This window comes from Boleophthalmus pectinirostris, unplaced genomic scaffold (genome assembly GCF_026225935.1).
Source record: "Boleophthalmus pectinirostris isolate CB_2022bp ecotype Guang Dong unplaced genomic scaffold, ASM2622593v1 HiC_scaffold_3, whole genome shotgun sequence".
NCBI classification, from domain to species: domain Eukaryota; kingdom Metazoa; phylum Chordata; class Actinopteri; order Gobiiformes; family Gobiidae; genus Boleophthalmus; species Boleophthalmus pectinirostris.
In genome coordinates this window covers 35,124,343-35,144,318 of record NW_026571299.1, presented here as the reverse complement: position 1 = coordinate 35,144,318, position 19,976 = coordinate 35,124,343, and the positions used below count along the sequence as shown (strand labels likewise).

The following is a 19,976-nucleotide window of genomic DNA, read 5'->3' as shown; positions in this document are numbered from 1 at the left end:
TAAGATCTACACATTCACACATACAAGACAGGGTTGTATACCTTTAACAACAGTAATTTTTGCTATTAATAGACTTGGACTTAAACAAACTATTTAACCACAAGGGAAATTACTTGATTCCATTTTGCACCATAGCTCACAAATGACAGTATAATAATAGCAGCAAAATGTGTCCAAAATGTAGTCAATAATGGAATTTGGATGAAGGGTTGACGGGACTTTGCCTATACCTTGGCAATGTAACATTGACTTGCTTTAACCATTTTCTTGCACCCATATCCATGGATTATCAAACATTTAAAAATGTATATCTTATAGTGCATGAACTCAACTTTGTTTTTACTTTAATAAATGACTCTCTGAAGGGCCATGATAATCTTTCAAGTGAAACTTTCATGAACAATACTGTATGCTTCATTGCGCTGTAGAATCATGCTGACACCTCATTAAATTAAAGTTTTCTGTAAAACACAAATGAAATATTTCTTAGTGTGCCCCGGGAAGGCTAAGAAAAAGGGAAAGGATCACCCCAGGACACACAGGCAGAGAGGCTCAGTCTGATGTTGTGAATCCAAATGCACTTTTCAGTATTAGAGATTTATGATGGTTCTGTTCCTGACACGCACACACACTGACAGTAGGATTATTGTTATCCAGAAAGTAATATTTGTTAGAAATGCCACTTCACGCCACCTCTCTCCAGACTGTCCACAAGTACCAGATCTGAATTTCAAAAGGTCCATGTGGCAGGTGTCTTTTTGAGCCTGATAGAAACTGCTGGTGATTTCTCAAAGTTTCTCTTTCATGGCATCCGCACAATGGACTGGCAGACTTTTATATGTGGGTGGCTTTATTGCTCCAATTGAATGAAGGTGAGTTAGCCTTGACATTGGGTGGTTCCCTTTGTGTCTGAATGAATTGGTTTTCTGCAGTTTCTCCAATTAACCCAAATTATGCACTAATCTCTCATCTCAGTGCTCTAGAACACAAACTTCTTGCATTCTGACAGGTTGTACCAGCAGTATTAAAGGATGGGTCAAATGAGGGAAGTTTTCCTCATATAAGTAATACCTTAAACTTATGGCACCTGATTTTGAAACCATGAAAGGACAACGTGCCTATATAATGTCTGTATAAAGTTCAAAGCTCTCACAAACTCTTTGGAACATGGCTTGTATTCACATGGATGATTTTTTTTTTTTTTTGCCAACAGTGCTAGAATTTCAGAAGGAAAAGTGAAGCAGCCACTCATCCAATAGTGTCATGACCTACTCTTTCTTACAAGTTTGCAAGTGATGTAATAAGTAGATGAGATTTAAGGTTTAACTTGTCCATGTAAAAACTAGCTAAAATACATTGGTTACATCAACAAAATAGCTTCACCTTCAACTTGTGATAAAGCCACTAATGCAAAATCAGCTCAACTATCTGAAAAGATACTAATAACATGTACATTGTCTGAATGTTTATTGCCAGTTGGATTATGGGAAATCGTGTGTGCTGAGATTGCTTTTGTGATGTTCCAAGTGTATGTTTGCCTTATAATGTGGCTCCCGTGTGCTGAGCCATGCACAGGGAGAGCGTTGGCTCTGTGACTGAAGCTTATTATGCATTCTGTGTATGTTTGGGCGGGGCCTCCCTCCCTATCAAAGACATATGTGGACATGTTACACAACTGAATGGTACAACAGGTGATCTGGATGGAACAGGCTGTGACTGTATATCTTCATGAAGCATACATTTCTGTGCACCTATACAAAGAAAGACATGTGATGCTATGAACTATTTAGTATTGTGGGGGTTTCTCTGATCTTGCTCAGATGTAAACAGACAAACAAAATACATGATCTAAGAAACTTGTGATGTGTTCTTTTCTGAGCTGTGGAGAGGTCTCAAGGCTCCAGTATACACTCTCAAAATATATTACTGGCATGTGTCTTTGGACGGTATTGTCAGCAATGCTCACACCTTGGACAGTTCCTCAAACATGAGACAATACAAAGATATGCTTTAATAACAACCAAAGTGTTGAGTTTATCTTATTCTTTTCAGCAATAATCACTTATTGCTGGGTTTCAGATGACATCAGCATTCTATAGGCCAATATTAATTAATACAGCTGGGGGTTAGCTAAAATCATTATTGCTAAAATGCAGATTTTTAGTTAGTTTTGTAATACTGCAAGTTTTTGGTTTAGTCAGTCAAAGAAATGATCAGGTTCAACATTTGTGCATTTATTTTTTTTATATTTGATGGCAAAGTACAATGTAATCAATAGAAAAACTGATCTGAGAGTATGACATCATCACATTCTAGATTCTGTAAACTACCAATACATAAATTGTAACTGATCCAGTGTATGTTCATGGCTGTAGATTGGTTTGTAGTCTTTATAGCCTCTTACGTAGAGCAGTGCACTGTGTAAATGGTCCAGACATATCAATATATGCTTAGTTTATCAGTCATTGGCTGCAATGTTAAAAAAACAAAAAAACAAAACAAAACAAAAACAACAAAAAAACACAGAGACACATATTAGTCCATTCCTATTTTTTACATTTTTTTTAACTATAGACTTTTTTTTTTTACTGTACAATGCTGAGCCTTGATCAAGTGTGTTTAAATGCCATGATGTAAATATTTTTACTCTATCTTCAAAAGCACTTGAAAGCCCTGAAATGTAAGAAATATTTTCCAATCATTCACTCTGAGTGTTCCACTGAAGGTTCTTTATGTATGGGAGCTGTTAAAATTCATAAAAGATTCTTGCTGTTTATTTACTTGTCTCTGTCCATGTTAATGAGTGATTTAGCCCTGCTACAGGCCTGGTCCCTGGGGCTTTGCGCTGAGGAGTCACTGCCTCTTGTTCATTATCTTAACTCATTGCAGTTAATAGCACAAAAGGTGAGCGTGGGAACAGCAAGTTATGATAATGCTCCACCACAAATTAAACATGACCCATGTATTAATGAAGAGTTTATCCTCATTTTCTTTCCAATTGTAATGAATGCAAGTAAATAATGAGACCACCAGAGACAACAGTCACCAACATATTGCCATCTATTTTCGATCTGAGCACTTCTCAATCAAGTGAAAAAGAGAACTGAAAGTTGAAAAATTATTTAAAAGTGTATATGTAAAAAATAAGTTAACTTTTGTCATGTCTGAAAAAATCTTTCAACATGAATTAATGGATAATTTTAATAAAATGTTATTACAGAAAAGGGCTCTAAAAGCTTGAACTGTTCTGTTTAAACTGAAGTGAAAGCTTTTAACACAAAAGGATTGGGTGTGCCACGTGTTTCATACAAATTACTGGCACTGGTAGGAACACTTATGAGCACTTGGATTTCTTATGACGCTGATTGAACTGAATATTGAAGAAGCATGTATTTCGGTCATGTTGTTGTATATAAACAAGTGAAAGATGGATTTGTTGTTGTTGTTGTTGTTGTTGTTGTTGTGCGTGCGTGTGCGTCTGAAAGTTTGCACTCTTATAAATGTCATAAATATCTTAAGGAGGATATCTTTAATAAGAGCTGACAGTGTCCCCAGACATTAGGCCCAGCTATAGAAATGACGTTGGCTTCGTTATCCTCACGGGGCGGTGACAGGTTGTCTTGTTTTAGAGGACGTTTTTTCCGGTGGAGCAAATAGAGTTTTTGTTATCCTCTTTGGGATTGTGTTGCTATCTGACATTTGCTCCCGGTCCATTTGAAAGGCAGATGCAATCACGTAATGTATGCAAAGCCCGCTCTTTGTGGAGCTCTTCTTTCTAATCCAGACAGAGTGATCAACAGAATGTAGAAGACCCGATGTTCAAGTTTCCTACACATTCACTGTTGGGTAGTATCGCCATCGTGTGGCCATGAGCAGAATGACGTCCACTGTGCTAAAAATAGAAGCACTTCATTGTATACACTATGAATGAATGAATGAATGAACAAGTAAGTAAATAAATACATACATGCATGCATAAATATATAGATGAATAACAAATGTATCTAAAACAATGACTACCTCCTCAAAATACCAAAAAAAGAGCCTGTATGTCCAAAATGCTCATCATGATGCATATTACCAGGGAGAAATTATTCACATATAATCTGTACTATGTATTTTTTTTTATTTATTATACGCATCTTATACCAAGAAGTAAACACTGATGTCATTAGAGGCATCCACCAGCCAGTAAGCTATCAAATCAATGTTGTCACAAGACACTGGGTAGCCAGTAAAAAATAGTTTTTATAAATACTCAAATTGAAGCTGCAGATTTATCTTAAATTAACAAAAGAGACAAGTTAATTAGTTTGAAAAATTACAGCATTCTCAAACCATGAGAAAATGGACGAATGAAAAAAATTAAATCAACAGCTTTCATTGAATAAGTAAAAAAAAGACATTGCATCACAGAGCAATAATATTTTATTCAGACGCAGAACTTTTAAACATCCATTCAAGGGTATGTTGTACATTACATCACACGGTTTAAACCAACCACTCATCAACAAACGGAACAGCAAGACTAGACACACAGTGAGAGAGAGGATGTGGGAGGGGAGGGGTCATTGTCATCAGTCTTTACGCACTACCAGCCATCACTTTTTTTGCCAATATCAACTTGAACACAGCAAATCAAATGGATCCAAGTTACAAATTTTCAACACAGGGAAATATATGCAGATGTCTCCACCAGTGATACTACAATACTATAAGACCTTTTAAAGCAATGACAATAAGGCTCAACAACAGCACAGGTAGATCACAGAAATAAACCAACATGAGAAAAGAACATGAGATGAGTCCACTGAGTTTTACCAGCAGTACAGTAGTCACTCCCATACAACAGGAGCCATTATTTCTACATATTTGTACATTTTCTGAGGCATAGATAAAAATAATCAACAGTCCTTAACAAATTAATATTGCAGTAAAGTAATCTTAAAAACTGACACTGTGCACAAAAGGCACTCAAATGCTTGTTTATGCTATAAATAATAACAAAGATACCTAGATACATTTACAATTAAATGTCCTATGAAATTGATATTACCTGCAAGAGTATGCATATTTAATTAACACAAACGTAGAAAAGATCTCCCAAGAATTATTAAGTGACAATACCGGCGGTGGCCAGTAGGGTGAGGCAGAGCACCGTGAGATTTGCAGTTCTGATTGCTGTTGATTTTCCTGATTTTTTTTTTGTGGTATAACTTGAATGGATGATTGGTGTGTGGGCAGATCCAGTGCCTGGTTTTTACATGCTATTACCGCAGATTCTTTGACAAGCAAATTCAGAATTTTTATAAATAGTAAAGGCCCAAACCATTAAAAAATATTTTGTTTGTATTACCAAGGCAAGGCACCACATACAACCATTAGTCCAACTGCTAATAATACACGTTAAACATTTTACAGCGCAAAACATGCAGAAGATATCGAGCTCTTTGGGATGCTGAGTACAAGAGTGCCAAGATTGACCAATGAGGAAAATAAATAATTGTGTAATAAGAACAGGTAAAGACATAATGGATTTAAAACTGTTACATGTCCATAACATAAACTATATCTTGAATGTAAACATTTCAAGTTTTTACTGTTGATTGTAAAAAAAAACAAAAAACTATTGTGGCGTTTTCACGGCTTCTTCACAAAATTATTTACAGTGCATTTATCAAAAAGCTTTCAGAGATCACAGTATGGATGCATGACATGTGCATCGAAAAGCATATTCAAAATTAAACATGATTAATGGAAGTCCATTCAGGAGGATGTACAAAAGTAGTACTCGCTATTTTATTTACACATTTACCACAAGAATCTTAGGGGAGTTCATACACAGGATAAAGAACATAAAATCTATTGTCCAAACTCAAATGAATTATAAGGTTGTTTAGTTCAGTTGTAAAGTTCAGATTAGTGCTTTTTAAAATTATTTTAAGAACACCAACAAATTCAGAATCAGAACATATATTTTTAAAGCCTACACAAATTGTCCAGTGCTTCTATTTTTCTCTCCCAATACATGCAGGAGAATTGTACAATGCTACATACTTGATATTTGTTTTAATACCTTATCAGGAACAATGGTATGGAATTGTAGATTTCAGATGGGGTTCAAGAGTTGGACAAATTCTTTCTCAAGTATTGCTGTACTTGCATTAGTTCAGTCCTTGAAAAACATGGCCACTGATTGTAAATTGAGGTAAAACTTAAATGCTTTCTACACATTTAGAATAACATTTTCCTGTCACTTCTTGAGAATTTTTTTCAACCACGCATCTCCATGGTAACACACTATATCCTGAATTGAACACGTGGGCTAGTAAACATACCACACCGCCACTCTCCTACCACCTGTGCTACATAGGTTTATCCAATGCTTCGTCGCTAATGTTGGAGCTAGCTGAGGGGCTATTAGCGGGGAACATTTTTTCAGTCGGGGTGATGGCGGGACTCCCCACACCGGACGAACTGGAGCTACTGGAGCGATGTGATGCAGTGGGGGCGGGGCGGACCGGTCTCATGGAAGGGGGGCGGAGCTGCGACCCTGCCAGACGAGCGGATAGGGCAGGTTTAAATGTGGTCATCATTTCCGAGGTGGAGGAGCTGCTGCGTCTCATGGCTGCGTCGGGGTCCCGGATCATGATGGTGTGGAGAGGGCTGCCCGGCTCAGAGCTCACTGCAGGGTTCTTTAGGGGCTCCAGAGTGTCCAAGACCACATCAGGGGCCTGCTTCACCGTGTTCTGACGCTCCAACTCACGCAACTCATGCAGGGCTGTAGTCATGGTCTTTTCAATGTCCTGCAAGAAGGTATTTACATTTTAATCATGATCCATAACCACAGAAGGAAAAACATCAGCATATTTGAGTTATCTGTTTGTTTATTTTAAAGGGACAGACAAAAGGCATTTAAAATGGCAACCAATGTCATGGCCACTGACCAAGGTTCCTTATTCACCACTTTTGAGTGACAGCTAAGGATAGAATTATTTCTTACAGCTACAGCTAAACCAAGGTCATGTAGAATTAAAGTTAATAAGATCCCGATCTGTCACTCCACTGGCTTGAGTTTGAGTATAAAGTAAAACCAAAAGGTGGATTGAAATGCTCTAACCTCAGCCAGTGCCTCTGTCTCTAAGGACTTGTGATCCCCAAGGCTGCTGTGGCGAGTGGCCCCTGGGACCGGTCTCAGAGGGTGTCCTTCTGGGTAGCCCTTCCTCTCGGGGTAGTTGACGTTGCCTGAACTGCCAAATGTCCCCAGACGCCTCTTCTCTGGGCTCTCCATGCGGCTCTTATTGATGGAGATCTTATGTGGGCTGCTGGGACAGGCGGCAGCTCGAGGGGGTGTTTCTGTGCCTCTGGTGGGGCTCTGAGTGTCTGTCCCACTGCGACGACGGGGGATAGCTGCTCCATCAGAACGTAACCTGACCCTGTGGAGAGAAGCAGAGTAACTAGGTGTATTTTATATAAATTTGTATTTATGTAAATATTAGTAAATAAGTAAGGAAGTAAGGAATAGGGAAATTAGGAAGTGATATTGCTATAGTGACAACAGCAATAAGCAAGCAATGTACTACACCCCAAAACATTTGGGACATTTCACATCATTCATTTCATTGCATTTATTAATCGCTATAGAACCTAGACTTAAAATAGCCCAAAACTGGGTTGTTTACTTAGTGTACCTTCCCATATATCCTCCATAGTTGTAGTCATGGGCTTGTTCACTTGGAGATGGCTCATCATTTTTACAAGATCCTTTGTCATCTAATAACGGTCCACTACTCGCTTCACTGTCCGCTTTCTGGCTCAGGTTATCAGAGAAGGCATCATCTCTGGAAGAACAAAAACAATACAAATAACCCTTTTTCTTACTTATAACTTATCACTATCTAAAATCTGTGTAGACACTCACAGGTCTTGCACCACAATGTACTGGTGCGGTATGAGTCCATCAACCCCATTGTGGCGCCCCTCCCACCAGTCCTCCGAGGCACGGTGGTAGAGCAGCAGAGAGGCTCCCTTTTTGAAGGACAGCTCTCTTGGACTGCGGCCCACATAGTCAAACTTAGCAATGGCCTCGATCTGCTCCACTTCTATAAAGACACAGGGAAAATGTGAAACAAAGTACAAAGTTCATGCAAAAAAAAATTATTAAGGAGAGAATTTGCTTGGTTGTAGGTTGTATGTAGAAAGAACTGACCTTCAAAGCATCCAAATATTATATTCTATTATTATTAGCTTTGGTAATAACTAATTTGGATCCAGAATAAAGAATTCTAACATGAACCTATATACACTCACTCTGTCTATATTCATCCAAATTGCCATGAAGAGCATGAAGAGTTTTAAAAAATAATAAAGCCATTATTGTATTGTTTTTTCCCCTTGAATTCAGCGGAATGTCAATAACAAAAGGACTTGATTTGAAGACTTTTTTTTTTTTTTTTTTTTTTAAGAAAACTGCCAGAATTTTGAAATTTAAATATTCAATATTCAATCTAGCACAAGCAGTATGTTTTTATCTGAATGTGTCTGCCAGCAGGGGGCACTACAGTCCACAACTATAAAATTAATTTACAAGAAAACACATTTTTGCTACCAGAGGACAGATTTGTCATAACAAAGCCAAACTAAAGAAAAGCTCAAGGCAACGTTTAGAGAAATCTTTCACCACTGCAAGAGGTCAGCTCATGCCTCTCCCTATCAACTGTTTTCCTTTGTTCACACATCAAAGACGGAATAAATGAAAGAAATAGCAAGGTGTGGTAAACTTTGGCTGAATTTGACTAATTTGACTTTGTAAACTACCCACAACAGATCTCTCAATTCACAGACAGCAAGCAATGACATCTGATTATGTGTGCCATCCATGTTTTGAGCCTTTGTTGGTGTGTTCAAAGCTCAAAGGAGAATTGTGGAAATGCTGCACAAAAGGAGAAAGTCTCAGGGGATTTGCTGACTAACACTGAACAAAGAGCGATAGAGGAGGAGGGTCGCGACTCCAGAGAGAAGACACACACAACAAATGCGCACACACACACACATACACATACACACACACGCACATGTACAGGAAGGCAGATCAAAGAATAAGCACCGCATGCCAACACTGTTTACACTGATCGCCTTCAGATAGAAACAGCACAAACCTCTGCAACAAAATGGACTTAGGACATGAACCTGGGACTATTTCCACAAATCAAATTCTTTCTTAAAATATTTAGTCTGCAAAGGCATATAACTAACATCAACAACCAACCCAACCAGATGAGTATTTAATCATACTAGTGTTTATCCAACCAAAAGCAGAACCAACTCCTTGCTTTGGGTTGCAAGATTTTACTTTACTCAGTTCAAGTCATATATGGACACCTTATCTGAACACTTGAAACCACTGACTTTGACAGTCTGCATGTATTTGGTTGTTGTAAATCAGCTTCACAATGATTGTTGTCAGTAAATTCATTGTATGCACTTGTTTAAATTATATCTTTATAAGAAGAATATTATTTTATATTATTGCTATGATAATAACTAATGGGGACCGATCTTAGGACACAGAAAGGTAAAGTTTAGTCTAATTTTAATGTTATTTATCATGGGAACCTAGGCCTCCTATGCTACATATAACACAACCTAGAAACTAACCTTCATCACTGGTGTGCGGCTCAGTGCCATTGTCAGCTTCATCAATGGTCCCAGGTTCACTGTGAGGACTGTCACTACAAGAGGCAAATTAGAAGCCATCACAGTGAATATTTGAAATGTGAATTAACTGTTGATGTTTATAAATGGGCCATCAAACACACCAGTACTCCTCGCCCCCAGTCATGCACTTTTCATAGAGGGGTCCGTCCAGTTCGCGGTGACTGGGGAAGATGAGTTCATGGTGGATGATGATGGTCTTGATGACTTCGTTGACATGAGCCTGACAGGCGACAGGGTCTTGGCCGTCTGGGATGGGCATCAGCGTGGGACCAAAGCAGATCGCCAAATTGTATGGATCCATCATGTTTTCATCACTGTACTGAGACAAACTGAAAAAAATATATATATTAGTAAATAGAAACATTATTATTACATTACAGATAATCAGTATGAAATATAATTGGCCTATTATTCACTTTTAGCACATAGATCAAGTGGATCTTTCTATTTCATGAGAGATGTCGTTTAAAGAGAGAAATTAAAGATGCACTCTATCTTTTCTTTTTATTGCACTATTCATTCTTTCATTTATTCAAATACAAGTGTTTGTATTGCTCAAAAATACATACATCCTTACAGTTATTAGGCTGGCCTCCTCATTGAACTGACCTGCAACTTCACCTGTTTCCATATTTTGCTTGTCTCTATGCAGATAAGCCAGTTTAATGCAATACTGTGGAACATTCAAAGCAAAGATCTTCATGGAAACAAGCCAGTGCTGGACTAGGCACGCAGGTTACACAGTGAAGAGTGCACTTTTATGCTTTGTATAGTAAAACAGGTTTTTCAAAAGTGTTAAAAATGAGCCATTAATAATAAAGAAACCAATCCAAGTCAGTCTCCTATATTAAAAGTCTCAAGCACCCGCCTGTCATCTGTAATTCTGCACATAATTTTACTTAAAATGAGTTTGCTATGTAGCACAGAAACTCTTTGTTTTGAGAACTTACTGGTTGAGGAAGGCAAACAGGTATCTCATGACAATAATAATGGTGTGAGGAAGAGTCACAACAATCTGCTGGATGTGATGGGCTCTTTCCACTCCAGAATCCAGCTCTGAAATAAAAGTAAACATACAGAAGGTTTAGTGAAACGAGTAGCAATGCACTGAAGCAGAGAAAATGCATGCTTCATTATCAAAAATGGTAACTGTAGATCCTTGGAAGGTCTGCTCAGAGAATACCCCATTTGAGGATCTGCTATCATATTACACAGTGCTAACATTTGCAGTGAAATACATATGTAAAGTACTGTTTAATGCCAATAGTTGCAGTGATAGACTCTATGCATAAAGTTGGCAACAGTGTTTCATCATTTGAAAAGTAACACAAATGTCCAGTAAAATAACATAGGAGATTGTAAACCTTGCATGTTAATTGAAGCCACACTTTTACTTCGCTTCCTTCTATATTGATGGTATGGGCTCAAACCATCCCAAACTACAGGGAGGCCTTTCTGTGGTCGGCTTGCACACTCCTCTTTACATGTAGCCTGCTAAATCTCAAGTAGAGTGCTCCAGAGTTTAGATTGCTTCCATGTGCTGCTCTGCATGTCTTTCTCTTCTTTCGCGAGGAGACTTTAATGGACATATTTGATGATCACTATGACTTCTTGTGGCTGGCTATCACAGACTGTATAAAGAAGTGGACTAAGAGAGTGTGACATCACCCATAGCGTTCAGCTCCAGTCAAATGAAGCTCATGATGCTAGCAGTTACCGGAGTGAATTTGGAGCCAGTTCCATATTTTGAATAGGAATTTATTTACAGACAAAATAGCTAAATAAAAACACCAGAATCACGTAGAGTGGGTTAATACAAGTCAATGGAGCCGGAAGCCTACCCATGAACACTTGCTAATTGGATTACCTATGTTAATTTATTTAATATATACAGTCTATGCTGGCTACTTACTGATGGTGGAGATGAAATCTAAAAAGCGCTCTTTAGGAAAGAGAGGGTTCTCCAGGCCTCGGAAGTACAGCTTCAACACTCCTGCCACAGAGTTAATGTCATGTTCATTTTGGTCATCAATCAGTGGGTCTTCACCTGAGAAAACACAAATGGAGATGCATTAAGGCTGGAAATATTGTTACAAAGTACTTATTTATTAAACTGCTGCATATACAGGTGTACTACAACTGCTGCTGCAATACTTCAAGTGCTAATTATTATTATTTGCATTTCAAACTGCTAAAATATAAATAGCCTGTATCTGGTGCAGTCTGGTAGTTTTATTTACAAACACTGAATGATGTCAGTGTTCATCTTGCTTTTTCTGTAGGATATATTAATTATTCATCTATAAAATACAATACATATGCTATGTCATATCATATTTCAGTCATATTCTTTTGTCTAACATAAAGTAACCACATATATCTTTGTAACAACGAATTTAACTGAGAATATTTTACACTTCAGCACTTAAAAAAAAATCTTTAATCTTAAAAAAAAATCTTGTTATTTACAACTACTGATGATATTTGATATATCCAAACATTAGCACATCCATACTCACCTCTCTCAAATGAGTTTTTAATGTCATTGACCTCGACCTGTGACCCTGGTACACGGAATATGCCTTGTTGCTGCAAACCTAAAACAAACAGAAGAAATATGCGTGAGATTATAACAACAATGGTGACAATAATCTGAGCACACCGAAGTCAGGTCTATGGAAACACATAAAACGGTGCAGGAAATGTAATCTAGTCAAAGAGGGATGCGTATTTTTCCAGGAGAGGCCCCTCGTGTGGCTGCAACATATGGTTTCAGTTAGCCTAGACCTAATCAGTTTTCTGGAGTTTCATTTGCTCCAGATCCAGGGGAAAAGGCCTGGAGGCTATAGCAACGGCACAGATGTGGAGGTAGACAGGGAGAGGGGGCATTGACCAAAACAACAACCAATGGGAGTTTTGAAAGTGAAAAGCCAATGTGTGAGATCTATTGTTATGAGCTTGTCAAAATCACTGGCAGCAGAGAACCGAGGGTCAGACTTAAAAAAAAAAAAAAAAAAAAAAAAAGCTAGAGGCCATTTGGGGAAATATATGGCCTTTTTCAATGGCACCTGTCACTTCTTATGAGACCTGAGAGCCTTCCAGTAGTGCTGCAGTCACTTCCTGCCCTTTTCATTCAAGAGTTAGACATAGAAGGGGGGCTTTACCATAAAGATTGATGTAGCGGATACAGCTCTCGACAACAAGTGGGATGGGTTGACCTGAATCCTGGAGAGAAATACAAAAATGATATGAAAAGGTAATAATAATAATACTTCAGAATTTCAACACACCCAATGCGCTTCACAGTAACACACAGTTCGTTCGTGCCCATACACACACACACACACGCACACACACACACACGCACACACAGTACACACACAGCACACACAGCAGACACAAACATATAAAGTGTGGGGAGATGACAGATTACAATACTAATATGTGTATGGGCAACAACAGCAGTGCAATAGTAAACTGTGTTATCAAAACAGATGCTGGTGAAAGTAATAAAGCAGTGGTATAGTTAGACTACAGACTGTGAATAGCCATTAGCTGCATAAATACACTTTTTCCTCTGCTAGAAACGGAAGTCCATCTGAAAACATTATGCTCATTATAGAATGCAAATGAAACAGTGTCATAATTAAATCAAATTGGAAAATAAAATGATTATTGACGATGCATGAAACTTGTTTGAAATTTGATTGAAAGTTAAGAAAGGTCTGGTCTATTAAGAGATGTATTCTTGCATGCATTATAGTGATAAGAAGTTGCTTTCATTTCTGTTAACACAAGTGGTACCTGAATGCGAGCTCGAGCATTCCTCCTTCCTCTGGGACAGAGGGAGCAGCAAAGCACAGAGAAGCAGAGGAAAAGAGGCAGACAAGCACACAGTTAGCATGGATCGAGTGACACACTGACCCCTAGAGGTTAGAGGGCAACGAGTAAGGACAGGCCAAAGGGAAGCTAGAGTGAGAAGTTAGGTGCATTTTTAATCTCCTGTCATTTCAGTCACAGAGACTGATGGGGCTGGGGATTCTGGGAGAAATAAGGAGACAGCTGATCTGCAGGGAAAGCGGAACTGTAGGTTAAACAAAGGCATTTTGGAGCAGACAGAAGGTCCAGAGGAGAGAGAGAGGGCACATCACCATCACCGGATACCTGGATGAACGTCTCCATGTCACCATTAAACAGCTTATGGTTATATAAGGAGCGAGGTCTAGCCTTCCGCATTTTCTGTGGCTTAGGGGGCAGACTGGGAGGTCTGGGGAATGATGGACAAAGGAAACATAAAATGATACAGTCTGTAAAATTGATAAAGTAAAATATATACATGCAAGACATGCAGAAAGAAATATAGTAAAAAATATCTAACAATGTAGTTCTTCTCAAAAGAATCCTAACCAAGTGTATTTTATATGTAACACATGACTAGGCTTTTACAAATATCATATCTATGCATGGGTTTTAGAGTGATGAAAAATCAGGATCGTTGAGATAGCAATTAACAAACCAAACAACTTTTAAATAGTAAAAAGTATGGAGGTTGAAAGTCATGAATGAAAGAGTGTTCAGTGCACACACTTAATCATATTCACTTCAGATATAGTCTCGTAACGGACATGCACATTATTTGCAAAGGTGCCCCTGCCCGTTAAGGTCCTGTAAATGTGTTGCAACAGGAGTAATCCAGTAAATCAAAACCATGTATAATAGTATATGACATTTTGTTGCCTGGCTTTAGAAATTGTCCTTACCTTGTAGTCCCACACTCTGCTCTTTCCCCTGCAGAGACAAGCACAGAGGGAGATGTGTTAGCATTAGCATTAGCATGATCTTTATGCTTCACATTATGCAGGCTCCAGTGTGCAGCCTGACTGAGCACTTTGATGAGGCACAACATGAGAATTATTGAACAGAGGAGGAATCGAGCTAACACTGTTTATAGCACAGTACTACAGAGTCACTGGGGAGAGAGCTGTGAGGAAGTCCTGAGGGGAGAGCCTCTTTTAACTGAGAAATACCAGGGAGAGTGGGATACCATTTCAGGAGTATGCATTAGGTCTGAGCAGAAAAAACTCAAGATCTACATTAAAGAAGGAAATATACTTCCTAATTGGTAATTTAAAGTAAAGAAAAATCACAAAAAATATAGTTACAATTAGAGATGTTTTTAAAGTATTAATAGTTAGTCGGCCTATTGGTATACATGTAGGCATTTTATATACTGAAGGCAAATTATATGATACAAGAAAAGTACTACTAGTAAGGTTATCATTGTGTAAATGTGCACTATGCAACTTTTCTGGCTGAGGGTCAGCCACCTCCTTGTCTCCATGGAGATAATCTTGCTTGGTCTGTAATGTTTCACAGTATGGCACTTATCGTTCTCCATGGAGACAAGTAGGTCACATCAGGTTACATGTGGAGAGAGGACACTGACAGTAAGAATTATGTTTTTTTGTTTGTTTGTTTGTTTGTTTTTTTAGGTGTTACTGTATAGGCTGGAGCTGTTAAGATATGACAACCATATTGACCATATACATTTAATTACAATGCGTTTGATTAAGTATCACGTACCTCTGAGGGTTTATTTTGTCCTTCTGTCTGTGCCTCTAACTGGCCCTCAGAATGGGCAGGGGTCATGGTGACAGAGAGGCTACAATGGGTGCACATCATCTTGACAGGTTTTTCTTTTGTTTGTTGGACAATAGACATGAAGAGCAAAGGCTAGACTATTCTCAGCGCATCATAGCGGCAGATGGGACAGGGTCTCCGGAGCATTCAGCTGAAGAAATAACACTACATTTCCCAGACATCATTGCACTGAGTGATGGCCTGTCTACCTATGGCCACCCAGCCTTTAAATTAGTCTGACTACAATGTCACCTCAGCACAATATATTGCTCTTATTTAGATTTGGAAAGATCTATCTGATGGTGAATTATTTCAGTAAAAATACTAGCAAAATTGAGAAATATTTTAGACTAAAGTTGCACTACACACTCATATCATGGGGACCTGTCTCCCTTACAAGGACAAAAATCAGGTCAGATTATCAGATGCATAACATGATTTAAAGTTATGATATTGGTTTCAAAACGTTAAGGGTAGGGTTTAGATTAAGGTTAGGCAAGCAGTATGTATGTAGACTTAGACTTAGACAAACTATATTGATCCTCAAGGGTAATTATTTGGACACAGTAGCTCACACATCAAAATATAATATAATAACAAAGAGCAAAAATATAATTGGTAATAATAAATTCTAAATAAGTAACAAAAAAGATAGCAAGAGACAGGTGTGAAATGAGAAATGATTATATAAATGTAAATGTACAAGTCAAAATAAAATAGAAAGATAAGTAATAAATTATAAAATCACAGCTTTATACAAGAGGTCATAGAAAGACAGTGCAAAATGACATGATGACTGACAGGACATTATTAGGGTTATCTGTTATATAAGGGTGAGTTGTTGTAGAGTTGTAGGGAGTATTATTTGTTAAATAAGGGTGAGTTGTTGTACAGTTGTATGGAGTATAGTATGAATGTAGTCCTGCATTGCTCACTGTTTGAGCGAAGCTGTAGGAGCCTGTTGGAGAATGTATGTATGCAAGATTAGAATAAGTCTCTAGGAAATTACTGCAAATCTCCAAAAAAAAATTTTGGCACATCTCAATTAACTTCTGGGTGTTTTTGTGAGCCAATGCAATGAAAAACAATACAGTGTTATATGATATTTTCCCATACACATGCTCTGTAGATCTGTCTAATTATAAACAAGGGAATTCTTAATGCCGCATGTGCTGGCAGGACGCCTAGCATGTCCCCTTCTGTTTGCTAAAGCATAATGTTTGTTTTTTGTTAATATATGCAGTTATAGGCCAGCTCCATGTGGCCCACACCAGGCAGTGCTGTGCTCCTCTGTCACGCTTCCCAGAGCATAAAGGTTCATAAACACTATTTTGGTTGTTAAAGTGCAGGGCTAATGAGCAACTCTGATTGATCACCTGAATAATTCAAAACGGGTGGTACCTGGTGTGCCATATGCCCTGGGCTGCTGCATATAAACAGTCTAGAAATAAATATGCAGAAACTATGGAGCAGGTATTGTTTCTTGCCACAATTTTCACTGAAGTTTGTGAAAAAAGTTGGTGAAATACATTGAAAATACCATACTATTACCATGCCATTACACTAGTGCTACTAATACTACTACTAACAACTAAGTCACTTACTGAAAAGAATACTTATAACTTTCCCATATAGTCCCATTATTAATTGTATACAATTGTCATCATTATCAATATTAACCCTATTAATTATCATTGTCATACTACTGCATTCTACTACTGCAACTATTATTTCCTTTTGTAAGTAAAGGTATCTCTTCTGTACCAGTTATTTATATGTAAATGATCCTCTAATATTGTACTGTTGTTAATATGTACTGAACACACTATGTAGCACAAAGACAAAGTCAGACTATATTAATTATTAAATCCATTGTTAATATTGTGCCTCAGCTGTCTCTGTCTGGTGCCTCTTCTATTAAGGTGCAGTCCTGATGGAGCAGCAGCTGCAGACACAAGCCAGGCTGGTCTTTCTGATTGATTGGACATAAACTGTTCACGGCTGAGGGGACGGAGGGGCCCATGGGAAGGACAGGGGGAAAGGGATTTTATTTTCTCCAACCTGGAAATGGTAATCTTCCCCCCTGGCGTTAATATATATGGTCCCTAACTAGATAGGGTTCTAACCAAAAGGAGATAAGCAGATTAGTATGTCCACAATGTGGTGAGCTCCAAAAAATAGATAACAGCTCTAGTGAGGTTAATCCCTTTAAATTATATTATTGTCTCTTAATCACACATTATAAGGTTTTCCCAATATGTGAAACATTCAAACAATAGAACACATTATTACAGACATAAGGTAAATTTTCCTCATCTCACAAATTTGCATCATGGTATTGCTGAAGTATAGTGTAAATTAACTGTATTGGTCTATATTGCATGGCTCACACTTGAATTTATGACCCTATTAATGTAATTTATGCAAATGTAGAGTCTTGTCTGGGTGTGACATCACAGCAAGTCAATCTCATCTCCATTTTATCCACCACAATAACTACAATAACCTCACCCACCAGACAGTCTTTGTTGTGAAACTGGTCTAGAACATTTACCAAAACAATCTTTATTCCAAATCCAATTCTTGTTTGTCTGAATTTGTTGCCTCAATTTTGAAGCACGATATAACACCACAGATAAATATTGCGATAATACTGAAACTACTTGCAACTGACACTATTTAAATAAAGCAGGGTAATCCAAGTAAACCACTTTAAATAGACAATATCATTAAAAGGACAGAGCTCCAACAAATACACAGCACAATGAACTAATAATTAGCCATAGAAGATATTTATTCCACCCTCTACAGCTCAAATATTACCTTATTACATAAGAATAGCAAAAATCTCCCCACTATTGCAATGACAAAAAAAAAAAAAAAAGCTCCAAAATATATTGTTCCATCTTTCATATATTGAACGATAAGTTGATATAGTAATTATCATGACAGGCCTAGTGGCGTAGTGCTGATACTATTTTAAAGACACATTTTTGTGGTAATTGCTTATAGGAGAAAAATAGCTGGCTGGCTTGGCAACATGATTTAGACTTTACCTCCCCCAAAGAAAGAAAGAAAATTGCTTCAATCATTACTTGGATGTTCTGACTAACCTTTTTAAAAACTAAAACTTTTACAGTGATTTAAGTGGGTATATATTGTTCATCTTGACATCTCCTCTTTAGTTGAAGTCAGCAGCCCCATAACCCTAAAGGCAGTAATTTGACAGTGGTAAAGGGCCACTCATATGGACCTTAATTACAGGACCAGGACTGTACCCACACACTATTAAAATGCACCAAATCATGTCTGACAATGGGAGATAAAAAGGGTGTCTCTTACCTTCACCTAAGGCTTGTTTTAATAAGTCGTGCTTGGCCTGCAGCTTAATGATGAGGTTACTGCCATTTAGGAACTCTTTGAATTTCTACAGAAAAGCAAAAATTAACAGATTAAACAGGGAAAGGTGAAGTGGAGATTTAGTTTTCTCCACTTCACAAAAAAAATAATTAAACCAGTGGAAATATGTGAGGACCGACCAGCTTTTTGAAACATTCCTCCAATAAATAACTGTCCGGTGTTGGCAGAGTTGTTACAATACAACATTACAAACTCTGTTTTGATTCTAAGGACTCTCTTGATACTTGATGCCAATTTCAATACCACATAACCAAAACAATTTTATAGACAATAGAAAATAATTTAAATACAAAGTATTTGACTTAATATTACAAGTCTTATAATCATTCTAAAGAAGAAGAAGAAGAAAAATACATACATCTATGTGATTTGAAGCATTGCTACCTGTTCAAATGATCAAATCTAGTTTCTAACATTGGTCTTATTATCAGTGAAATGAATAATACAATTCTACTAGTGTTTATTAAAGTGCACAGTGCAGATCGGACTTACAGAGAAGTAGAACATTTCAGTCTCCTGCTGATTGGACCTCCTCTTGGCCACATTGCTTTTGCTCATGTAGGACTCTGAGGCCACCGACTTGATGGACTCAGTGGAGCGGCTGTGCTGAAAAGCATCGGACACATCAAAATCTTCTACGGTGAGCATGTCCTGCATCGTCTGCATGGTGGCGTCCAAGGTTTTCCTCACCTGCACGCAAACAAGCAACTGACAAATGAAGCAGCCACACTGAAGTCAGTAGTGGATGATTTTCCTGTGGTGGAACAGATGAGATTTTCAAGGACAAGAAGTGAGCAATTTCCAAGAAAGGCCAATTTATTCCAAAGATGAATTGACCCTTTGAACAATACACAACCTTGGGAATGACATAAAAATTCAGTGTTTAGCTGTAGGTGAAGCATAAATCATTGTAGGTGAATGAAGAGGGATAGGTTAGTGGGGAAATTATTTTATGTTTTAATAACATTTGTTTTACTTGTAAAGCTGTTCATTTAGATTACATTACATTCATTTAGATTTAGATCAGTTTGGTCTTGGTGTCTACCTATGACTATCTCTGTGACATTGCTCTAGGATAGCTTTTAAATCTCACATGATAATATCTTTTCCGTAAATAATTCTACAATACTATGTTTGCTAATTACAATAAGAAATCAAAAGAGGAACTGTTGTTTAAAGAATTTCACATTTACAAGCAA

General features: G+C 37.7%; 1 protein-coding gene across 1 annotated transcript in view; it reads right to left on the bottom strand.

Annotated features, from left to right (window-relative positions):
• Positions 1–4,439: 4,439 nt before the first annotated feature.
• Positions 4,440–19,976, bottom strand: part of srgap3 (SLIT-ROBO Rho GTPase activating protein 3) — a 57,096-nt gene continuing 41,559 nt past the window's right edge. The window contains exons 9-22 of the mRNA XM_055160243.1: positions 19,270–19,467; positions 18,700–18,784; positions 14,478–14,505; positions 13,882–13,984; positions 12,882–12,942; positions 12,237–12,314; positions 11,630–11,764; positions 10,668–10,773; positions 9,819–10,046; positions 9,658–9,731; positions 7,922–8,102; positions 7,692–7,841; positions 7,121–7,436; positions 4,440–6,806 (exon numbers count right to left, since the gene is read on the bottom strand). Of these exons, the coding sequence (XP_055016218.1) occupies positions 6,366–6,806; positions 7,121–7,436; positions 7,692–7,841; positions 7,922–8,102; positions 9,658–9,731; positions 9,819–10,046; positions 10,668–10,773; positions 11,630–11,764; positions 12,237–12,314; positions 12,882–12,942; positions 13,882–13,984; positions 14,478–14,505; positions 18,700–18,784; positions 19,270–19,467 (2,184 nt within the window). The 3' untranslated portion in view covers positions 4,440–6,365. The remainder of the gene's footprint in view (positions 6,807–7,120; positions 7,437–7,691; positions 7,842–7,921; positions 8,103–9,657; positions 9,732–9,818; positions 10,047–10,667; positions 10,774–11,629; positions 11,765–12,236; positions 12,315–12,881; positions 12,943–13,881; positions 13,985–14,477; positions 14,506–18,699; positions 18,785–19,269; positions 19,468–19,976) is intronic.